This window comes from Corvus moneduloides, chromosome 2 (genome assembly GCF_009650955.1).
Source record: "Corvus moneduloides isolate bCorMon1 chromosome 2, bCorMon1.pri, whole genome shotgun sequence".
NCBI classification, from domain to species: domain Eukaryota; kingdom Metazoa; phylum Chordata; class Aves; order Passeriformes; family Corvidae; genus Corvus; species Corvus moneduloides.
Window position 1 is genome coordinate 23,082,049 of NC_045477.1, and position 23,871 is coordinate 23,105,919.

At 40.8% G+C, this 23,871-nt stretch overlaps 2 protein-coding genes across 7 annotated transcripts in view; both read right to left on the reverse strand.

Moving 5' to 3' along the window:
* The window catches only part of MAB21L3 (mab-21 like 3), a 41,964-nt gene extending 24,896 nt beyond the window's left edge, over window positions 1–17,068 (reverse strand). For 2 of the 3 annotated variants that reach the window (XM_032098486.1, XM_032098484.1), the window contains exon 1: window positions 16,981–17,068. The gene's annotated coding sequence lies outside the window, so the exon portion shown is untranslated. The remainder of the gene's footprint in view (window positions 1–16,980) is intronic. The other variant, XM_032098485.1, reaches the window with a different exon arrangement.
* Window positions 3,062–23,871, reverse strand: part of SLC22A15 (solute carrier family 22 member 15) — a 45,394-nt gene continuing 24,584 nt past the window's right edge. The window contains exons 10-13 of one of the 4 annotated variants that reach the window (XM_032098480.1): window positions 23,034–23,106; window positions 20,286–20,474; window positions 17,228–17,310; window positions 3,062–3,179 (exon numbers count right to left, since the gene is read on the reverse strand). In XM_032098480.1, the coding sequence (XP_031954371.1) occupies window positions 3,152–3,179; window positions 17,228–17,310; window positions 20,286–20,474; window positions 23,034–23,106 (373 nt within the window). In that variant the 3' untranslated portion in view covers window positions 3,062–3,151. Of the gene's footprint in view, window positions 3,180–8,226; window positions 17,311–20,285; window positions 20,475–23,033; window positions 23,107–23,871 lie in introns of those variants that run through there. The other 3 variants (XM_032098481.1, XM_032098483.1, XM_032098482.1) reach the window with 3 other exon arrangements.

Sequence of the window (23,871 nt, forward strand, 5' to 3'; positions counted from 1 at the left end):
CTGCAGCCCCTGCTCCCCTCTCCTCCCCTCCTCTCCTTATATGTCCTCTCTCTCTCCGGCTGTATTGACAGTAAATATTGTGCAGCCTGTCCCCTCCCGTAGCTTGCTTCACTTTCTTTACAGTAAACAGACAGAAAGCTGCCTCTCGTTTTCTGCCAGCAGCTCAGCTAACAACCCCATATGGATGATTCAGAGGCAAAAACAATTGATCAGGCTTCATTGATCCAGTGAGGCTTGGTGGTGTTTAGAAAGAAGGGTACATCAGCACATGGAAGGGAGTGACAGAGTATAGAGATGAGATCCCATGCTGCTAAGCATTCCTTATTAAGGAAGGCACACTCCACTTCTGAGTAAAATCAGTTTCCCCCTTGAAAATGAACTTTCACATCCCTTGACTGATTTATTGCCTCTGCAGCAGCTGGCAAAAGACAGCACTTGGGTGGGCACTAGATGCTACCTCAGGACAGGCACTGCTGTTGCTAGTTATCCTTCATGATGTCCTTCATTAACAAATACTAAGTACATTAATTTAAGTAATTAATTGGAGCACCAATACCTGCAGGACATCTGCTTCCCCAGCACATACTAAGCAAACCTTTCTCTGCCAGACATCTGCCATTGTCTTTTTGCTGAGGGACTTGAGGACTCCTTCACAAAGACATGCAGGCATTTACTTCCCAAACCAGCTTCCATGAGAGTTGGGCACTAAAAAGATTTTCTTGGTTCCCCAGTGTTTAGAGACCCATACCACATTCTTGCCCACTTCAAGACTTACTGGCTGTCTTTCCCCTGAGAGGCCAGCAGTTTATGTGAGCTCTGCTAGGGAAGCCAGATAAAAGGCAGGGTCTGAAAGAAGTCGAGTGGAACAATAGGTTGAGAAGGACTTATTAGGAGCAGGTTGGATGGGATCATACCCAAGCAGGGCGTACAAAGGAGGAGAATGAAGCCTTTTAAATGGTCAGATTCCATTAAAAGCATGCCCCTAAAACATTAACTCCCTTGTGCCCCCTCAGACAGCCAGTTGCACAGACAGCAGACAACTTCCCTAACGCTCTTGACACCACCACACATTACTTTAATACCCAGAACATCTCAGACATGTATTATGAAGCAAGGAGACATTAAGGGTCTTTCTTGCACTTATAAGGTCTCTCCTCATGACAGTTGTCCAGAGACATGGTACTGGCAGAGAAATGAAGTAGTTTTGGTCATTTTTCTTTTATATAATAACATACCTTATGTTCATAATACTTATTATTATAATCCATCATTTCCATCCTGTAAGTAGCACATATTACACTACTTATAGGATGGGAAGAGTGCTATTTGGCTGACAGAAAATACTACAACTGATAAAGGCCCTTATACCACCAGCAAAATACAGATTAGAGTGGTAAGGGAGGCAGCAGCCAGTCATGACCTCACTGAGGAAAACAGACATCACAAGAACTTGCGTTTGTCACATGAGGACCAGATAGCACAGAACACAGCAGAAAAGTAGCAGCAGATGGCCACGTGTGAGGAGGGAATATTACTTGGGAAAAACCTGCATCAGAGGGAAAGAGAAAAGACAAAGGAGAGTGCAGAAATCCAAACATCTGCATAGATAAAAGAGGACGTAGACACACAGTGGGAAGAATCCAGGCTTCTCCAGTGAGGCCTACTGAGCTGATGTAGTGTTACTGCAGTGAAACCTCCATCAGATTGGTCCCTCTCAGGAACCTTCTATCATGACAGTGCTTGTATAAAGTAAGACTAAGATGGAGAATACCTGAGATGGATCCAATCTCTAAAGGCTGATAAACACAATTTCCTGAGAAAACATTTCCTCTGAGCCTACAACAACTTAATTCCCCGGGCACACCAGCAAGAGGGAGTGAAGAATGGCTATTTCTTCCTCACTCTAAGAAGCACAGAAGTAAAGAAGGAGGGTGTCAAGAGGATGAAGCCAGGCTCTTCTCAGTGGTTTCAAGCAACAGGACAAGAGACAATGGGTAGAAACTGATGCACAGGAAGTGCCACCTGAATGAGAAAGAACTTAAATGCAGGAGTGACCGAGCATGGGAACAGGTTGCCCAGAGAGGTTGTGGAGTCCCCCTCACTGGGAATATTCCAGAACTGTCTGGATGCAATCTGTGCAATGTGCTCTAGGAGGACCCTGCTTGAGCAGGGAGGTTGGAAAGATGACCCAACTGTGGTGTCTTGCAACCTGACCCATTGTTTTGTGAAAAGCTCAAAACAGCTTCATGGAGACAAAAAGCACTCAGCCGAAGCCATGCAACCATGTGAAGACAAAACCACAAAAGGTCTCTTCAGTTCTAGTTAGCTCACAATCCATCAGATATCATGGATGTGAGCACTGTTGAGAGCTTTTGAACTTTGCTGATTTGGCAAATTAAACTCTAAAGTATACTTGTTTCTAAGGAAATTCCCATCCACACTTGAGAATGCCTGTCTTTTAGACACCTCTGAATCCCTTTCTTTTCTATTGATTGTTAGAAGTGCCTTAAGCCCCCACTGGAGTCTGGGCATATTTCTGAGAGACAGTTTCTCCAGGCAGTTCTTGCTGAAGCACTGCAACCTTCCCTCCCTCTTTGGTGGTGTCCCTGAGGAGGTTTTCAGCATCAGTTACGTAATTAGCCAACCACAGACATCCAAATTCTGCTTGATTAGCATCCATTGATTTATCTGGTTTCTCTCAAGCATTTTCAAGCCACACTAATACTTCGGTCTTCTCAAGTCACAGTTCCCTGCCTGCTGATCTGCATAAGGTCATCGGAAATGATTCAGCTATATTACATCCCCCCGTTAATATTATTTCAGTTCCCACTTCATAGTACCTTGTAACAGAGTTCACATCGTGGCTGATTTCCTTTGTACCTGCAGATACATTTACTCATCAGTACTCTTTGAAGAGAATTTAGAAATTTCCTAGTATCTGCAAAAACTCTGAATCTGTGATATATCATTTTCATTCATGCTGTTGGCAATATGCAGGACTGAATATGATTGTGGATCTGTGAAACCCTTGTAAAAGTATTCTGTGAATACATGCCTTGAATGGTATTAGATTGGCTCTTATATCTTCTGAAGATGCCAATTACTGATGCTTTCCATGCTTGCTTGGCTTTCCTTTCTTCACTCTTCAGTTTCACAGATATGACAAAGACATTGCAAACCTACAATCAAAAGTAATCTGAACTGTGAACTGCACAACAATAAAGAAATCACCAACATCTTATAAGTAAGAGCAGTAGTATTAACTGCACAGGATTGTCCAATATTGTGCCTTTTTCTGTTGGGGAACTATTTAGAAAAACTATTCATACGGAACAGTGAGCAAGTATTAAAAAGCCCCTACTAAATCACACAAATGAGTCAGTCCAATGTACCACTCGTGACTCACCGATGATCTGCAGTGGCAACAAATAAGCCCTGTTGAAAATGCTGCCTTCCAGATGAAATACAACTCTGAATTTCTAGTTGCTAATGATGACCCACCTCTTCTTGCTCTAATTACCAGAGGCATTAAGTCTGTTGCATTAGCTGAAGCATGTACTTGGGTCAAGACAGACTACTAAACCAAATGATCCCAACAGATTTAATAATCTCTGACAGTTCTCTTGCCTTCTTAAACTGCTGTCCCATTTCTCCCCATTAGTGGATTAAGTGACTGTACAAAATGAGTAATTGTAGCTTGAATCCCCTACAACATTTATGTGTGACAGTTGTTAGTACTGTTCAGCCTCCATTCAGAGGATAGTAGCATAACATAATCAGGCTTTTTGGGGGCAAAAGTTCTGGGAATTTATTTGGGTTTTTTCCACTTTGTCTTTTAATAAGTTGATATGAGCAAAGGGGATACTTCAACGATAAAAGCCTGCGATGGACTAAGGGGAAAAGAAAGTGCTGCTAATTCACTGTGACAGCATCAAAATCACATATGGGTGCCAAATTGAAATGCTTCTCCACTCATTCCCTCCTGTTACCAATCAATACCTGGCAGGCTCAAAAATGCTCCGAATGCCTATGCTGCTCGTTCTCACTGCCACACATTCTCACATTAGCCTTGGGCCTGCACTTCATATCAAGCAAGTTAAAGGTTTATATCCTTTCCAAACTAAGCACAGCATTGGATCAGGTCCAGTGGTTTATAAAACCTGATATCCTTTTTTCATTCGTGGTCATACCAGACGTGTCAGAAAAAGGCAGATAGCTTTTGCTAGAAGTGAGTTCTCTTAACCTGGGAAGAGATTTGAAACCCAGAATTATTTACAAACTGAACCTTTTCATGCTGCAGTGTAGTATTTCCAAAGAAATTGATCACTCCAGGATCGCTGTCTGAGGATACGGGAAATTCTGAAAAATGCTGAGATTATAATGCTGCTACCCACCACTGACCAGCCTCAACTAGGAAATTTGTAAGAATCCAGTCCATTTTGTAGCTGCTGTTAAACATCAAGCCATTGGGCAGCAAACATAAATCATACAGCAGTGCTTCTAGTATTGCCAAGATCACTGAGACCCAGTCTGGTGATGTGTTCAGGGTCTGGAAATTTCCAAGTTTAAAATGGATAGCTCAGAGGATGGCAGGAGAGGCAGGAAGCTGGGAGCCCTGGCTGCATCAGCTCTGAGGCTTCCAGGAGAGTCTACTGAGATGTCGGGCAGGGAAATTGGCATTTTGAGTTCTGAATCCATGTACTGTCCTCTGAAAGTTGACTGAAATAGTCTAAGTTCAGTGCATCATAATTTAAACATAAAATATTCTACTAGCCCATTTCCAGGCATTTCTAAGGATATTTTTCCTCTCCATGTTTTATCCATCACTAAACTACAACTACTGTTCTACTGTTTCAATCAGGATGTCCAACCATCTTGAAAACCTACCTGCAGCCAACATCCACAAAAACAGGAGCCTTCCAGCACTTTTATTTATATGCCTAGGTAAACAGCCAGCATGCCAGAAAGGAAATACTCAATACCACCGATTTAAACACATGGTTAGAAAAACAGCATCTGGAAAAAATGTGTTTGGCAGAGCACAGTGCAACCGGGAAAACTTTTAGCAGTGGAAGTCTTTTCAAGTGAGAAAAAGCTGCCTCATTTTTGATCTCAGCATAGGTTTGCTGGTTATTTTCAGGTGTCAAGAAAAGGATTTTAAATCTAGAGGCACAGTAACTTTGGGACAGACAGACCAAGCCCAAGATTTAAAAGAGCCAGACCAAGAAGCATGCTTGCAACGATGTTCTGTCAACATGAATGGCTGAATGAGACTGGATGACTGCATTTCCAGGAGCTGGTATTTTTTTTTCATGACTGCTCTCCAGAGCACAATGTTAGCTCGTATTATTTTTACACTTTGCTGTTATGTCCAAATTGACCCGATTCAGAACTTACTGCTTGAGTCTATGGCAGTTTGAAGCAAATTGAGTAAACTACCAGTGCTAAGTGAGAATAGTCACTCCAATACAAACTCACTTGGGATAGAGAAGACTCAGACTGGCATCCCTGTTTATGTGCTTCATCCAGACACTGACTAATAAAAATGTGCAAGAATTTACTGGAGCCAGAGCTTGAAACTAGGTCTCATCTATCACAGTTACACACCCATAAGATCTATTGCTTTCTCTTGATCAAAATACAACTATTGCAGAACAAACAGGTCAGTGTCAGCAAGCGAACTGAGAAGGGTCTCCACACCCAAGAAAGCCTGGTCCCCAGGAGCTATTTCAGAGTGCTGGAAGAAATACTGGTGTGGGAGGAGAGTGAGATTAAAAAAAACAAAGCTAAACCAAACAAACCCAACAAACAAAACAACAAAATACCCCCAACAACAAAGCAAACATTCCCATCCCCTCCCACCCAAAACAAAAACCCACAAAAAGCCCCCAACAGAGTAAAGACAGCTGACAACCACATTCTGTCTGAATCACTCTAAAAGCAGATGTGTCTTTGTATGATCTTGGTTAGCAGTATGGTCAATCTACTATAAAAGCTGTCTGACCTATAGCTTGCCACCCTATACACAAAGGTCAGAGACACCAAACTTCCTAGGTGATCCTTAGGATATGCCAACTTGGACACTGTGTTGTGTCCTGGGGCTACCATGGCATGGTGGAGAGGATGGAAAGAAGCTGAAAAAGCAATCAGGATAAAGGAATATTTTGCCAATGTACCTGTAGAAGTGTCTCAAGAAAAGCAGGGGAAGGCCCAGACACCTGCATGCTCTGTGTGGGGAAGAAGGGAGGGGAGGACAGTCACTGAGACTCAGCAATGCATGGGCCCAGAGGGAAACAATCGCCATGAGGGAACAATTACTATACAATAAGAGCACCAGCAGAAGTGAGAAAAAATTTGCTTTTTATTAATTGCATGATGTATGTACCACAAAGCAGAGCAAGATAATCAGCACACTAGTGAGAACAAGCCTTGACTGAGAAAGAATCTCTACAGAGGCTTCAGTCAAGTCTTTTCACAGAATTTCTAAGCAGATCAGATAATGACCGGCATAGCTACACACTCCAGCTTCAGTCACTGGAAAATGAGCTAACAGCCTCCAGTCCAAGCTGTGTCTGGCTAATATATATGCTATTCTTTTATTCTGTAACTTCTGAAATTTGTCATCTATGGGGAATTATAAGATAGAATTGGGTTGTGAGCTGTAAAACCTGCCTACAGAGGCACATGGCAGAACAAAAGAGCACATGGTGGCACAGAGAGGCTTGTCGCCACCGGACCCTGGGGGAGGAGGTATCACACGGCAGACCCCTACAGAGAGGAGCCGGAGGCTGACAGGCGGGTGAACAGCGAGTGACCACCCCATAGAAAGATATTTAGGAAGTGTGTTGCTGATGCGGCAACACGAGATAGGGCACGCCACATAAGGAAATACGGTGCCTTAGAAAAGTGTGTGAAACCAACTCACTCGTTTGAGCAAACGATTGAGATTCCCTGCCAGTGTGTGCCCGTCATTCAATTGCCGACAGTCATCCTCAAGAGGAGGCAGCAGGAGAAAGAAAGAAGAATGCAATTTCATTCTTAAGCGAACACTTCCTCCTCCATCTCAGACCCATAAAACTATACAGCTTCAAGCTAATTCCCATAATCAGCTGCCCAGCCCTTTCCAGTTTATTGGCTGTTTTGTGCAGTCAAAACCAAACTGCCAAAGGGAGAGGGTCAATCGTTTGTGCTGCATCTGCTCCAGGCAGTGACAGGCCACGGGATAGATGTTCAGGGCCAGAACTAGTTAAATGCAGATTAAGGGCACTGAAAACAGGAGTGGCGGAGGAGAAACAATAGTGGACTAAAACCACTGGGAACATGCAGAACAAGTCGTTTGGCCAGGCTAGTGCATGAAGGAGCAAGCCATCTCTCTGCTCCTTTTTCTGAAGGGAGGGAAATGGGCAGATGTGCTTCAAATGGAAAATGAGGTGAATAATGCTACCAGTTGTCTGGTAGGAGAGGGGCAGTTTGGGTCAGGAGGGAAGAACAGCATTCACGGGAACAGAGAATTATTCAGTTTCTTCTACCAGGGACTCCATGAACTGCTCTCAAACAAAGCAAAGGCTGCCAGAGAAAACAATCAAATGGCAGTTTAAAACAGAGCACTGATCCCTATTTCCCACAGTGACTTTTCCCAGATTCTGACAATGTTTTCTTTGCCACTGGACAGGGGACAGGAAACGCACTCAATCTATTTATCACCTGATTGCCACGTAATGAAGACAAATGTTCAAATTCCGCCATTCCCCGACAAGATGTTTTGGCAGGAGCACTGAGGACAGGGACTATGGCCTTGTACATTTGCATCCCATTTTAAAGAAGTGGTGTTTAAGTGACAACTAGCGCTTGTGGGAACTCCCCCAGTACATGTTAGTAACACCACCACAGACATTTTGCTATGCTAAACCCCCCAAAGTGTTTCCAGTCTCTCAACATCAATCAGCACAACTGAAGCCAGTAGTAAATTGATTCTCACATTCCACTGGTGCCAGTTTTTGTTAGAAATGACTTGTGATAGATATGGTGGAATATATTGATTAGTACTGACAGTCCCAGTTTCCCAGGCGCTTTGTAGCACTGCCTTTCCAAAATGACCTGCTTTCCACCTTGTCAATTTTCTTCTGCAGAGTCCATTATAAATATCTATTCTATTCTGAGAGCTTCATGCCCCTCCAGACAACAAAACAAAAGGGTCAGGCAAGTAAAAAAATCAGTACAATAAGATAGGTTTGGAGTGTTGCAAAATAAGTTGTTTTTATTGAGACATTTTGTGTCAGGGGAAGAAAAGGCACAAAATAAGTTACAAAGACATTGGATGAACTGTACGAGTCAGAGGCAGTATCAGAGCTGTTACAAATCACCTAAAAGTTGGCTTACTAACATAGGTCAGCCTCTACAAAATTCCTAAAAGAAAAGATGTATTTAAAATTATCAAAGTAATTCAGAAATTAAAAGAGAATGCAAAGACCACCAATATTAACTTTTGACTAAATTCACCTGGGCTTACCCACCATCACCCTCTCTTGATAGACAGAGATCACTGGAAAATATTTAGTATTACAGAATTATTTTAAAAACTCATTAACATATTGTAAATTAAAAACCTGGTATTTACTTTTGTGCCTCCGGTGAAGTACAATACATACAGGTAAGGCAGTATGCATACGAAATACATTAAGAAAACAGAATAGATAAGTGCAATTATTTTGAATATTTCAACATTTGTTATGGCCCCTCACCTATGGCAAAGAACATCTTAAAAAGATGGATCCAACAGCTGTTCACAGAACATATGATTATATCACCATAAAAGGTCTACTGTGGAAAAGCTTATGCTGTCTTCAGTTGTGACTTCTCAGATGAAGTATTCTACCAACAGAGTTTTCAGCAGTACAGCTCTGAGTTAACAATAGCACACCAATACAGTTAAAGAAGAGAAAGTACTTCTGAAATATATCAGTCCTCATTTTAACATGGGAAGGCTCATAACACTCAGTATTCCATTAATCCAAATTAAATATTCAACAATACACACATCAACTATATACAAACTTCATTTTTTAACTGAATCTGCTCCCCCTGCCCCCGCCACCAATTTCCTGTTACTCGGCTCTCAAGTGGCAAGGACTTTAGATTCTTAGATCAAATTAAATGGGAGTAAAAAAACAATGCAAAGTCTACAGGATATAGAGACTATACAAAGATTTGTTTTCATTATGATGAAGGGTGGAGCAGTAAAAAAGTGAGTTACTCCTTTGGCTGGTCCTCTGGTCAAGAGGAGGTCCAAGTTCTGTCTTCTGAAATTAGCAAGGATGTAAATGCAAACAGACACAGAACTTGGCTATAAATGTCTGATTATATCCTTAGGAGTTTCAGTTACTTGACCTAAGACAACAGCAACACAGAAAGGCAATACAGTACCAACCACCACTCTCAAACTGTCAGCCCAAGCTAAGGACTTGATTTGCAAGAAAACCCTGTAGAGCAGTGTACGAGCACAGCTGTCAGGGCCTTGGCAGCGAGGGGGCTGCAGGGTGTCTTGTAAGGGAAGATGCCAGGGACTGCCTGTGCTGGTCCCAGACAGCTCAGCAGCAGCCAGCATAGGAATCACAAAATGGCTGAGGATGGAAGGGACCTCTGGAGGTCACCGGGTCCAACCTCCCTGCTCAAGCAGAACCAACTACTAAAGCAGACTGCTTAGGACCATGTCCAGATGACTCCTGAGTATCTGCACAAATGGAGACTCCACAACCTCTCCAGCCAACCTGTGCCAGTGCTCCATCTCCCTGACATTAAAAAAGTGCTTCCTTACGTTCAGATGGATCCTCCTGTGTTTCACATAGTGCCCACTGCCTCTTGGGCCCAGTGAGCACTAACCCACTGCACTCCAACACTGCCAGAGGAGCAGCTGGCACTTTGACAAAAGCATGTTTAAGACAGGGCTGTAAATGCCAAGAAAAAGAGATTACAGTGCTGCAACACGAAGAGGAAAAAAGGATAAGCCCACGCCAGCACAAGAGAAACTGAGAGACAGCTGAGCAGGAGAAACACCAAAGGAAAATCATAGCCTGAGCAGAGGCCGAGAGCAGACTCAAAAGGAGCTACAACTCTAAAGGGACTGTGCCTGGTGCTGAAACCCACAAGAGAGCAGCGGAACAAGAAATGAAGAGCAGCGAATAAACAGAAGCACAACAGACTGATCCCAGTCTCCTGTGCTGCCTGTTGCCTTGCTGAAGGGATTGAGCATGACAAGCAGTCAAGGAATTTGAGGATGGCATGGGGAGAGAGAAGGAAGACCAGTGTCTGGAGAAAAGCAGCAGTGTTTTTCTTAAGTGTTTTAATTATTTTTAATTCAAATACCAAGGCAGAAACTAAAAACTCGAATTGGCAATAAATTAAATTGATTAAAGCCCCCCAATTCAAAACTTACTGCCCCTGGAAAGTCATGTCCTCAACTGACATTAGTAAAAAATTAAGGGCTTTCTGGCCCTTTTAGAGGCAAACAGTATATACAGAAAAGCCAAGTTCTAACCGTGTAATTATTATGCTCCTTGAAAGTCATAAGTCTTTTAACTAAATTTAAAAGGCCTTTGAGAAAAACTTTAAAGAGAAGGATGACTTGAGGACTTTAAGCCATGGATTCCCACACAAATAAAAAAGGAAATATTTTGTAGTTTCCCAAAAATCAATAAAATACAAAAGTGACAAAAAAAGCTCAACATAAAGAGGTAGCTTAAAAAAATCAAACTATTATTTGACTCAGGAGGCAAAGGTAGTGCAAAAAAAGTATCCATACGAAAAATATACTTCCCTTTCCCACATTACTCAAATTTTAACAAGAACAAAATAAAACTTGGTTTGGATTTTGAGGAGTGAAAGGGATCAAATATTAGAAACCAGTATTTTAGAGGCATACTTGAAATCACAGCATGCACAACTCTCATCACAAATCACCTAGCAGTTGTTTGTTCTATAACAGTTTTCATCAGTATCTGCAAAACTGATTTTTCCTACAAACTAACATCAGAAATGCCTGTCTCCCAATCAGGTTTCCATAATTTAAAAACATTTTGTTTCAAAACAGATGTACCAGATCTCTCTCCCAGGATATGTTTAAGTAAATACAACTTTCAATAATGGCAAAGGTTTTCTTACTGCCATACTTTCTGCCTGGCTCCTGACAAGGTAGGTATAATATGAGCACCTCAGATCTGTTGGTGGGAAGCAGTAACAGCATGATAAACACAGATTTCCTCTAGAAACCTTTAGTAAATGAGGGTGGGCAAGTACTTGAACATACTCCAACCTACAATCTTGCTACACATGAGAATACCCTGACACCCCATGGTCCCCCTTCATTCTGTACACACAGTAGAGAATGGTTTAAAAGAAATAATCTTTCTTCTGGGGGTAATCAGCCCTTGCTGCACAAAGTTTTATCCACCTGCTTTTTTACTGACAAATATGCAGGCACGACAAGGCTGACTTGCAGTCAATATTAGTTGTAATAGGGATTTAAAATTTATACATTATTATTTACAAATGCCTCAGAGTGTGCATTTTATAAAAATATGCTAGATTCCATGAAGCTGCAGGCAAGCTGTTTACTAGCAATGTTAATTTTTAAGATTGATGAATGGACAAACAAATTCCAGTGTGTAGTTTTTAACCAGGTTTTATCAGTCTTTAAGTAAACTTTGACATTTGCAACTCAGAATCAAACAGGCTCGGCAGATTTCCCTGTAATAGCTCCATGGTATAAATTCTGAACGTCCTACAAAATGAACACTTTAATCCTTCATTTAATTTCTTTGGTTTCTCAGAAACAAAAGCTACTTAAGTGAACTGAGCAATGAAAGACAAGCAAACAAAGGTAACTCTCTGTCCCTATAGTTTCAGGGATGCTTGTAAATACCAGTTCTGGCAGGCTGCATGGAAGAATTCTAAATGAAGGCAGCTAGAACTAGTTTTGGGCTATTGCTTTCCAGCAAAAACTGTCTTTGGCACTTAAATAATCCAATTCTATGATGCTACTTTACACATAGTCCCATATAAAATTTACTGAGGAAATTAAAGACTGCTTTTATAAAACAGGCACTTCAAATTAGAACAAAGAACCCCGTTCCCTATTAGGCACATATAGGAGCACTTTTCAGAATGACAGAAACAGAAAGTAGTACTAAAATTAAGATAAGAAAGTTCAGTAAATTCAGACTGTTGGGGTAAAAGTTTTACCCAGCTCCTCTAGCCTTAAATAACAGTAGCACCTGGAAAATCTGAAGGCTACAACAGACTAGACAAGGCATTAAAAATACACAGCATGGAAAGTTATGTATAAATTTGTTTTGCCCTCCAATTCTACATTTAGATCTGCCAGAGAGGTTTTCTTATGTAGGTGTCTTTCTTCCATGTTAACAAATCTCTCAGTAAGATAAAATGAATGAGACTCAAAATACAGCTATACCCTAAGTCTCCTGTTTGGTAAACAGCTGAATATAGACATTTCTGACACAGACACTGTGTCAGGCCAGACTAACTTCCAACATCAAATGACAGCACCGCTCTTGGGCTTTTCTGACATCTTTACTGCAAGGCTCACAGTTTGCAGTCACAGCTTCAGCTGGGTCAAAGAGCATGACCAGGGAAACTCTAACAGGGTGGGAAAAGGGATACACAGCTTCAGTTAAAACAAACTACTACTTAACAAATCTGCATACCGTGATTATGCAGAAGACTCAGGAACAAGAGTTTTAGCTCAGATGTTTCTTTTAACACACTCCAGGAAAAATTCCTCACTTTCCCCTTTACCTCAGTACAAAAAACACATTCTGTTGCAAAGTGCTTTTATATGCTTAGCTGAAATACACTGGAAAATACATGGCTCAACTGCATTCCCCATGGTTCTGTAAATGATACCCTACTAACCTCAGTATGTCCACACAGTTTGGAAACCCTGGCATGGATTGCACACTGTGAGCTGATGAGCATGTGGATCCCATCCTTAAAGCCTTGACTGTAACTATGGTGGAAACAAGCTACAACCTGCTCCACATTAATTAGGTGTCTCAGGAGGGGTGCGAGCATCTTCTCCACTCAGCATCCTGACCTGAACAGAGAGTCATCTCTGGCCCTCCTTTAACACAGAGCTTCTAAGTTTCTGGCATGTCAGGGGTCTCTGAGCAGCACTTTCCCAATTCCTATAGAGAAAGCACTAGCTTTGTTTTCAGGGGACGTTTAAAAAAATAAACTTGTCTAATCACTTGTATTGTATTCTCTTCAGCCTATCAAAAACAGCCAGGTAGTAAAATCCTTTTAGAAGGCTGAAGTATAATTTCACAAGAGGTTGCATGACAAACACATCAAATAATTCCAACATTCCTGTCCTAAAGGAAAGCTGGCAAATTAAGCCATAACGACCAGTTATACAACACTCTCCAAAAAATTATTTTGGTGCCATGCCATTTCATAAAGAAGCTGAGTCCAAAAGAAAACAGGCAGGCCACATTTTATATTGATCCAAAGAAACGTTTCATCACTAAAGAGGCAGTGCTGGACACAGCTGACATTAAAAAGGAAATTATGAAACTGATATGCCCAGTATGACCTCCTGGAACCAATACTAGCTCTGAAAGCAGAAGCTTAAAGTGAAGACAAGGAGCAAGAGGGCTATTTCTACCCACCAGCTGCTATTTTGTGTTTTCACTTACCCTTGCCCTAAAGTGTTTCAGCTGAATCCTCCACTGTTTTTTACTTCTTCCAGCTCATTCTCTTCCATGCTGCCTCACATGACCTGTCACTCTCCTTCACTCTTAGCTGTATTCACTCATCACTTGAGGTCCTCAGCTAGGTGAGGTATGTTTGGGATTCTGCTGAGACAGTATTAAGACCTGACTAATCAGCACCAAGGGAAAGGCTCTCTCCTCTCTAACATAATCCCACTAAGTGAGCTACCTGGAAAAAAAAAAAAAAAAAAAAAATCACAGCCAAAGGAATCCAGAGAAGAAATTCCATCTTGGGAAAAGGTATCTTAGTGCTTGCACAACACAAAAATAGCCAACAGTGCCAGCTACTCTAGCAAAAAACATGGGAGAAGATTATCATATTGCACTGAAGCATAGAAGGGCCTTGGGCCTCAGACTCTTAGCACTACAACATGTAGTAAACTGATGTATCCAGTGCTGTATCATCCTCTGCTTTCCAGGAGCTCCTCATGGCAAATTTACTACCCAGACACTGAAATTCAATTGAAGTCTGAGCCTGCTCAGACTTCAAAATCACAAGTTCTCTCCGACCTTCTGACTTGGGCTTTAAAGTACCATGGTTGTGAGACCCACAACAACAGGCACTGTTCAGTGAGGAACAGCTGCTCAGCAGTGGTGCTCCACCTAGACACAGGAAATGCACACGGGCTACAGAACACTGTGTTGCACCTCTCACCAGTGAATGCTACACAGAGCATGACTATCTCAATATTGTAAAGCATTACATATTATGGGTAAGGAAAAAAGTGATCCTGCAGGTTTCTGTACCAGAAGGCCAGCTCATATTAAAAATGAACGGCCTCAGAAAAGAAACTTAATGCGCCTAATGGATGTGAACTTCAGAACACAAAGCTGGAGAGCAAAGTCTGATGCTACATTGCTGAGCTCCTCCTGCAGGGATTCTCTCCTCTAAGCTTTCTGATGTAACTGATACAGGAAAGTAACAATGGAAGATGTAATATTCCTTTTTAAATATTCACTTTAAAATTCCAATGGTGAAAACATGGGACAGATTCAAGGTTAAAAAAAGAGCAGCAATTCCTATGCAAAAAAATTGCTAATTTTGTCTTCACTCATTTTTTTGCAATTTTACATATGTATACCAATGATATAAAAGTACATGAGTGGAGAGGTAAATTTAATTTTAAACTGTAACAAAATCTAGCTCAGGTCCTCTAAAGAGTGATCTTCTCCACCTGAACCATTACAGGATCCTACTGCTAATGAAAATTATATTGAGGTGTCTTGTGGCATTACACAGGGTTGCCAGGAGTAGATAATGACAGTCCCTGACTTATACCACCCACCACCCGAGGAGGAACAGAGGCAAGAAACACCTAAAAACAACTGTTGGCTCTTGGCAACATGTTAATACTGCCAGGCTTGCTGCTGTTTGCCATCAGCAACAAAAAGTCATTTTCCCAGCTGTCCATAAATTAAAATGTGAATAAAAGATTTAAAAATATTTGAATAGATTCAACCTTTTCAACTACTGAGTACCTTATTTGGTGAAATTTTCTTATATACAAAAGGGCCAAATAAGGCAGGAAGACCACCCAGTTGGGTTAAAAAGTGCCACACCTACAACAACTACTCAACATTCTGGGGCGGAAAAAAAAGTGAAGAGCATAGGTGAGAATTCTTCTAGTAAAGCTTATAATACAGGCAAAAATCACAACAATATTGATACACTGTCCATAGGGACTGAAGTTCCCAACTTTCTTTAGTCAACACCTGGATCAAGTTCAGACCCAGTGGGAACCCTGCATGTGCAGACTCTGGGCTGCCCTCTGCACCAGCCAGGGTAGTTGCACTTGGCTCAACTTTACAGTTCCCAGTGAACAAAGTTCAAGCAGCTAGCTGCAAACTTTAGGTGCTGTTTACTTGTACTTCCTTGCAGAGTAAAGGAACTTCCCAGTTTAACCAGGAAGTATTCAGCAGACAGCTTTTTGATTTTTTACACACCCTTTTTTAATTCTAAGATTTGCAAAAATGGCTAGTGAGCCTGAAAATATATTTGCTGCCATTGTGTGGCACTTTGCTAGGGACTCCAAGTAGGAAGACTAACAAACATTTTATGGAAACCAATCTTAACAGAAAGCCGCAGGTTAGAGGGTGAAGATGACAATGTCCTCAAGAAAACTGAATCTTTGTAAAGCCTCATTTTTGTAGTTGGAATTTCACATGTTCATGTTTCATATTTCATGATTCCATATCCCTCGAATGAAGCACATACAGAAAGTTCAGTGGAAACAGGGAAGTGAAGTTGTTTTCCTTAACAAGGCCAAGTAACCAAGTGCTTGAGCAAGCACTAGTTAAAAAACATCAAATAACCAAAAAAGTCCAAAGAGATTTGCTTTCCTTTTAAATAAGAACCTTATCTACACACAAGATTATTTAAAAATAAACACTAGCAGCTTCCTGACAACAATGCCCAAAATATAACAGCACCCCACAGCTCCTCTCACCACTTCAGAGTTAAGTCTTTTCCAGAAATAAAGACCCAGATAGGTCCAAAAAAGTGAGCTATACATTCTAACACACCACACACACGGTATGCGATAAATACCTCACCTTTGTCACACCCAGGAAATGATATCTGTCACGGAATTATTTCACTCCACAGAGAAGTTGCTGAGCTTCAATATTTATGGCAAAAGTGAAGACAAGGTAAAACTAGGCAAAGCTATGAACAGCAATGCTGAGATGTGGGGAACACGTGGCAAACATATGCACAAGACAGACCAAGAAAAAGCTTTCATGTATGAAAAGAAAGAAAAAAGTGAGTAACATTCCTTACATTTGCAGGCTTTGTGGTTGATCTTTTGTGTAGTCCTTCCTCCCAGCCTTCCATTATCACTAAGTTAAAGCCCAGCTCATGACTAACCAGCTGCACCTGTAACTCTGCACAGGTGTGCACACAAAGAAACCTTATGTTCATAGCTGCCTCTCCTCTACTGAATATGCAAAAGCCATTTTAACATACAATTTCGGCAATTTGTTCCCAGTGGAGTAGCACACAGCACTCTCTCTGACCACTTTCACCCTATGGAAAAATACAGTGGTTGTTTTCAAGTTTATCAATTTGTACTGGAACAAAATCCACCACGTTGAAAATAAAATACCAACATGTGCACTGATGATCTGTCCAAATCTGTCTAAGCCTAGGTTACTTCCTGGGCTTCTGAAATACATCATCCCACTCTTGCTGTCTCACCTGGCTTCCAATGCAGTCCATGCACTGTCATTCTGAACCACAAGATTTGGAATGGCTGCCTCGTATGGAGCGCATCAGTGACATCATCAGTCTGAACAGTACTCAAATCCCTCTCCTAATAAGGAAAAACACAGGCACTTGTCCAACTACATTCCCTGACAAGCAAGGTCCCCAGTACTTGTCATATAGCTGAACTGACTGGACAAGAAGAACCGTAAAATAAGCCAGTGTTTCTTCTTTGCATTACTTGATCATATGAGTCTCTTCATCAGCATCATAGAACTCCTCATCTTCACTTCCACTCCCTGTAGAACTGTCTTTGTCTCCAGACTAGAAGCAAAAAGGAAGTCATTAGTTAGACTGAAGACTAAACTGTTAGACTAGACTAGACTGTTAGACTAAATCAATCTCAACATACATGAACCATTATACTTCTGTGGAATGCTGGTAGAGAGAAAGTAAGAAAACACAGGTCAGACCACTGTATTAAAACTTTGTAAAAGACATTACATGAATTAAGATTTCTTTAAGTCCTTGGCTCTTCAAAGTATCTTTAAAAGAGAGGGGGGTTTAGTGGATGGACTTCCTCTGATCCACCAGTACACTAGGGAATATATGCAGGAGAGACTGGCTAGAGTGGTTCTGAAGTGATAATCTACTAAACTTTCTTAAATTTATTCTAAGGTGCCTACTCTGTGGAGAGCTACTGGAAACACAGTAGCTCACACCACAGCTCAGAACATGCAGATTACTTGATGAGGTAAAAGCTTCTCCATCCAGAATTAATACTTTTCCCTGGGTAGCACGGACATTTTACTGTGCAAGTTTTAATAAAAGATCCCCCTGCAATACTAAGTGAAAGTGTTATGGAAAAGGGAAAAACCATTACCATGCTGTATTTTCAGACAGTGAAGTCCCTATTACAGGCATACCTACTGTGTCCTTTTCACAACACAATTTATACCACATACCCAAAAATAAAACCAGCTATTACAGCTAATTGATTTTTATTTGGCCAGTGAAGCATTTTTCCATGGAACTGGCACAAATGATTCCAGTTTAAAAAGATTCTCCTGCTAGTATAAACTCCATCTAGTTTGATTATTTAGGATTTTTTCCCCAGTATGCTTGTATCTGTCGTAAGACTTCTGCCTGCCTAGTCATATGCTAAGAAGGTTGAGAGAGAAGGTGAAAAATAGAGAAATGGAAATAGTGTTCCTGACTGACAGTACCATGCAAGCAAAATCTGTAGCTTTAGATCTCTCTGCAGAGGAGCTTTGCTACAGCAGTGTGCGTTAACTGCAAAGGAATTTCAAGCAGTTTGAGCACTACGACCTGTCAGAAGATGTAAAGGGAACCATGTTAGGCTTTTTTCTAGACTTCTAAAACTATTTGAGGAAAGTCAGGCTATCACTGGATGCTGTCCAACTTGAATATCACATTCATGTATGTTAACAGGAACAAAACCCTCCATTCTGGGCAATCAGAACACATGTTATCTTGAAAATGGTACAAAAGGACAATGGATTCCACAGGGGGAATTCAGGGTATGCCAAATAAATTCTAAATCTTTCTCACAACAGCTTAGTAAGACCTCTCACGGCCTTGTCAAATAGGGTTAATGTTTAACAGCTTTTTTATCAGCACTTTCTTTGTGAGCTTTAAAATAAATCCCTAATGTGTCACAGACATTCCAGATATAACTTCACTGAAGTTACAGGATTAGTTAAGGCCCGAACCAATGACTTTTTCATTTGGATTCAGTAATTTTAATCCATCTGGGCAAAATGTTTCTGAAGAACATTCAATTTTTTTTTCCTTTCGTGGGTCCTGTTCAGTTGGAATTTTTAAGAAGCCTAGAGAAGCACAAAGAAGATTTAAACCTGAGAAGACTGACTAACGTAAGTGAACCAATTTGTGGGAATACTAACAGACAATATTTGTCACCTCAAAGGGTAATAAAAATGTGACTTCCCATCTCTAAGTTGTAACACCTGCACTGCTTGCAAGAATTGCTTTTGTTGGTAAACCATCTGCACAATTAAGACGTAATAATCATGTCATTACCAAAATAACGGCTCACGTAAACGTGTATGATGGATTTGTGTAGTCAGCAAGAATGTGGTGCCATAACACATTATCCAGTATGGTTGAAAATGTTTATAAAATACACATGTAAAGTAGCTAAAGTACAAAATTAATGGTTACAGGGCTGCCTCTTTCAACCTTTCTTCAAGAGTGCTGTCCTGTCAACAACTATTACAGCTAAACTTTGTAAACAAGGCAACATATTGAAATTTCTGATAGGAAGCAAATGTCCCCATTCTAGAAATATGTGATGGCTGTGAAAATAAGTATGACTACCTGTGAATCTCGTAGGGCTTGCCAAAAACTATTCAAATGAAAGTAAAAGGTGTTAAAAGGATCTTGTTTCATCTCAGCCTAATGGGGCAACTAACATTTTTTGTTATGAGTTTCCCTTCAAGTCTTCTGACTACTTATTCTATTTCTGTAAGTCCCTTGATACTTAAAAGTTTTGGGACCAGGATTTAAACTTTAAAACTTTACCCAAATTCAAACACCCCCCTTCCATCTCTCTAGCTACTTCTTTCTAATCCCACTTAATTCACAGAGGAACAACCATGTCAAAAAACCTCCACATGACTGGAAGATACAGACACCTGAAGAGGTGTCCAGGAGTTTAACAAAATAAAGCGATATGAAAAACACAATTCAAGGAAACTTCATTGAAAAACATCCTGCTTTTATTTATGCTTATACCTGGAAGTTTTGTAGTTCCAGTGTTTTCAATTCATCTCATTTCCCAGAGTCAATAGTGGGAGAGATCTCAGAGGCTAGGCTGGCTTTAACCCATTTAGAGCCTCTGCAGGACAGACCTGATAACTGGGGCAGCTCAGAAGCAGTGAGCCTTTGAGAGCAGCCCTTCACGAACAGGCTTCTGGTTCTGTTAACATCTAAGGCTTCTCAACCTTCTGTGTCCAGCTCTGGATGAAGCAAACTGCAGCAATCAGTCTTAGAGATTAGAGACGCACAGACATCATTTTATCCTAAAGGGAAATGTTGTAAGCTTGTGGCCTTGAAGGGATGAATTAATCCAGCTATATTTCAGCCTGCGTTTCCAGAAAACATTTCAGACATGATGGTAGGGTTGCTACACCATCTTCTCCTTGGGGCCTATACTCCACAGGCCAAGAATCACTATCCTAATCTATTTAGAGTGGCAGATTCAAGCTGACAGCTGAAATAAACACAACAGAAAAGTACTAGGAAAAGAATTAGTATACCTGTGAGCCATCTAGGGCTTGTAATGACATGGCTTCATCACCCAGCCTCCAGTATGAGCACACTTGCAGGTCTGATATAGTTTCTAGCAAAGGGCTGTTTAAGGTCTCTGGCAACAATAAGCTTAAGAGCCCAGACAACAGACCAGTTGCTCCAAACACAATGTAAGGCAGAGACCACTGTACAGATTTCTGGAAAAAATAACAGAGTTAGGTCGAGATTGGTTCCTTGTAGTTCATATTGCATATTAAAGGAGCTAGCCTTTACAACCATTCCATCTGGCAGTGTTTGTGTTCCTGTTTAGTACAAAAGTCACCAATCCTTCTGCTGTGGGCTTTTTTGGTTGGTTGGTTGGGCTTTTTACCAGTATTGTCAATTGTATCTTGTCAATACTATTACAACTCCACAGATTTTGTCATGAACTTTAAAAGAAATACCTGCTAAATTTGAGCTCAATTCTTGCCTCTAACATACGTACTTTTAAACAAATGCAACATCCCTTTGTAGAAAGGAATAGATATCACAGGAACACAGGCATGCTGCGTGGAAATCTCTTGAGGTCATCTAGGCCAACCACCTACTCTAAGCACAACTACAGCCACAATTAGACCAGGTTAGTCACCACTCCACACAATCAAATATCAACAAAATGCCAAGGACAGCAATTTCCCCACCAAGTAGATTGTTCCAGGCGCATTAAGCCTCTCAAGAACATTATTTTCCAAATTTCCTACCTAAACCCCAAGCCAAAACTTGTGATAAACATATGCTAACAATGTTGGTGAGTGTCAAAAGCCTTACAAAAGCCTTCCCTGTACTCCTCCCTTTCCTCATCCATATTGCCTTCTGTGATGAAATGGCTGACTATCAAATCAAACTGGCTGAGAAGGAATGGTCCTTAATAAATCCATGTTCAGTGATCCTAGTTACCTTCCTTGCCTTCACATGCTTATAAACAGACTCTGGGAGGTCATGTCTCAATCTTCCCACAGACTGAATCAGAGGTTCCTGGTGCCACTATCTGATATTTAAGACACACACAGGATTAGCCTTTTTCCTCCCACAGCTACCAGTGATCCTTCACTACAATAGTTATCACAGATGAACACTTGCTTCACTATCCCGACCATTCTTATAGAATCTTATCCCATGGAATGGAAAGCTTTCAGCTCTAAGTGTTCTTGAACCTATTGCTCCTCCTACTGTTTGGTGGCCTTCTGCTTCCTCAACTGCGCTGACAGGCAGAGAGTCTTGGAGGCAAGCTTTGTCTTTCAAAACTGAAGTACAAGTATTTCAGCTAATTCCATGTCACCCACCAATGGCATGGATGCCCATCCCATTCATCAACAGGCATTTTCACTGACAGAAAGCTTTCCTTTAGCTGACAGAATTCCTATTTATGTTCCTTGCTAGTTTTAGCTTCAACTGAGCTTTGGCATTCCTGGCATCACCTCTGACAGCCTAAGCAATGTTTATACTCTTCTTCTGATGACTACCGCTGTTTTCACAGCAAAGAAGGCTTATTTTTAAAAAGGGAGAGTTTAGCAATTTGTTTCAAAAATTCACCTTGTAAAGAGCAATTCTAAGCTGAGGAAAATAACAGGCTATGATCAACTAAAAGACCAACATTTCATCTCTTATCTCAGCAGTTAACTTTTCCTATTCTTACTATTAAGATAGAGCTCCAGACAAAAGACACTGAAAATGTATTAAAATACTGGAAGGAATTGCAAAATACAAAAATAATTGATTGTTTTCTCAAATCAATGTTCATTTGTTATTTAACCAGAACTATTTTCATTTTCATGGAACCTTTTCAAACATTATGATCCAAGATTTGTGTCTCATGCAGTATCAAATCTCTGACACAATATAATGGATGCCCCAACTGCTACATAAAAGCTGCCTATTAAATCCACCTGGTAGACTGGCAGCAGTCTTGGCTTTGCCTGCTGTTCCCTAGAGGTGCTCACGCTCTCACCTGCCCAGTGCTTCATTCTGCAGATTAAAAGGCTCCCTGTGCTCACCTGCCCTTTTGCTAACCTTCTGCCTCACATGTAAGATGGCAAATGGCAGAGAGGAAAATTATCTGAGATGAAATCTGTCACATTAAAGGAATTGTCACTGGGCCTCAGCAAACAGCTGGGAAAAACTGGCACACTTTTACCTGCATACACTTAACACTCTAAGCTGAGGAAAGTAACAGTATCATCCCCACGTTTTGTTCTTCAGAATCCTTCTTTGTCTTGCCAGTGTATCAGATCTCCACATCATCTTCATTTACTGAAAGATGAACTGCTTGGCTGATACTTAATAATCCATGGATATTTAATGAAGTGCACTGACAGTAAAACTCATTTTTTCTCAAAAACACGAGTTATTGAGCCCATATGCTTAATTTTGATGCAGTAATTCTTTTAACCGCATGGGTCTTTTGCTATCACTTACGTAGCATTTGAAATTGGTATCACCATCTTGGTGATTTGAAATTATTGTATTTTAAGGTCCCCTAGCTAGGTCCCAAAATTCTAACTGAGCTAAAATACCTTCTAAATTAAATAATGCTGAGATTTTGTCTAATCACACAGATGATACTGCAATGCCTTTGGCCTACCATGATACTGTTAAGATAGGCAATTTATGTATCTTAGTTCATATATATCATTTATCCCAAACATTCCCATCTCTATAAGCCTCTGATGCACCAGAACCACGAAACAAAAATATACATAACAGAAGTTCAGACAAACCAATGAAGGGACAAAAGGCGCAATGATTCCACCAACACGGGAAAACATGGAGCAGGCACCCATTCCAACATTCCTATGAAAAAAACCAAAAATAATTAATCTTTTGCAAAGTGTTATTGAGCAAGGAAAAAGACTCATCAGTCATCACCCCGAGCACATTAACTGGCAAAGAAAAGTCAAATGCAACTGAAAGCATCTGAGGACAGGAATGAAACATGTTTTTGTGATTAAAATGAAGCAAAAATCCCCTTTACATTCAGAATTTTTACATACACACACAGTGAGGCAGAACAAGTGTGATTTCAATTCGTGCATCTTGCCTCTGTCTGAAACTCTGGCAGAATGTACTTATACAAATCCTATTTATCGGCAGATTTACCCACTCGTGAAAAACACCACAGTACAGTTTCACTGGTGGCTGACCATCATATGCACCCACATGGCAGAAGCTTCTGTCTGCTCTGTCAGCACAAGCACAGGGTACTTTTGCCTCTAGTGAATGAAACCTTACTGTTGCTTACACACAGCTTATGAAGCATCAAGTTACTTTTACAAAGCTTACTGACCAGTCATCTTCGATGTTCCTGGTTTAGCAAGTATGATGATAGAGTTGTCTGGTTTTATAAAGCACTAATTAAAAGAAATATCAGCAGTGCTATTGTTATCCTCATTACTAGAAGGGGAGTTGTAAGCAGGCCAAGCAGCTAGAGGTCTATTTTACTGTTACATAAAAACATGGTTAGTGTGAAGAGAACACTGCAAATTTGATGGAAGAAGAAGTGAGAAGAGGATAAGGGAAGAATTCTCAGATGTAAAACTACATATAATCATTATACGT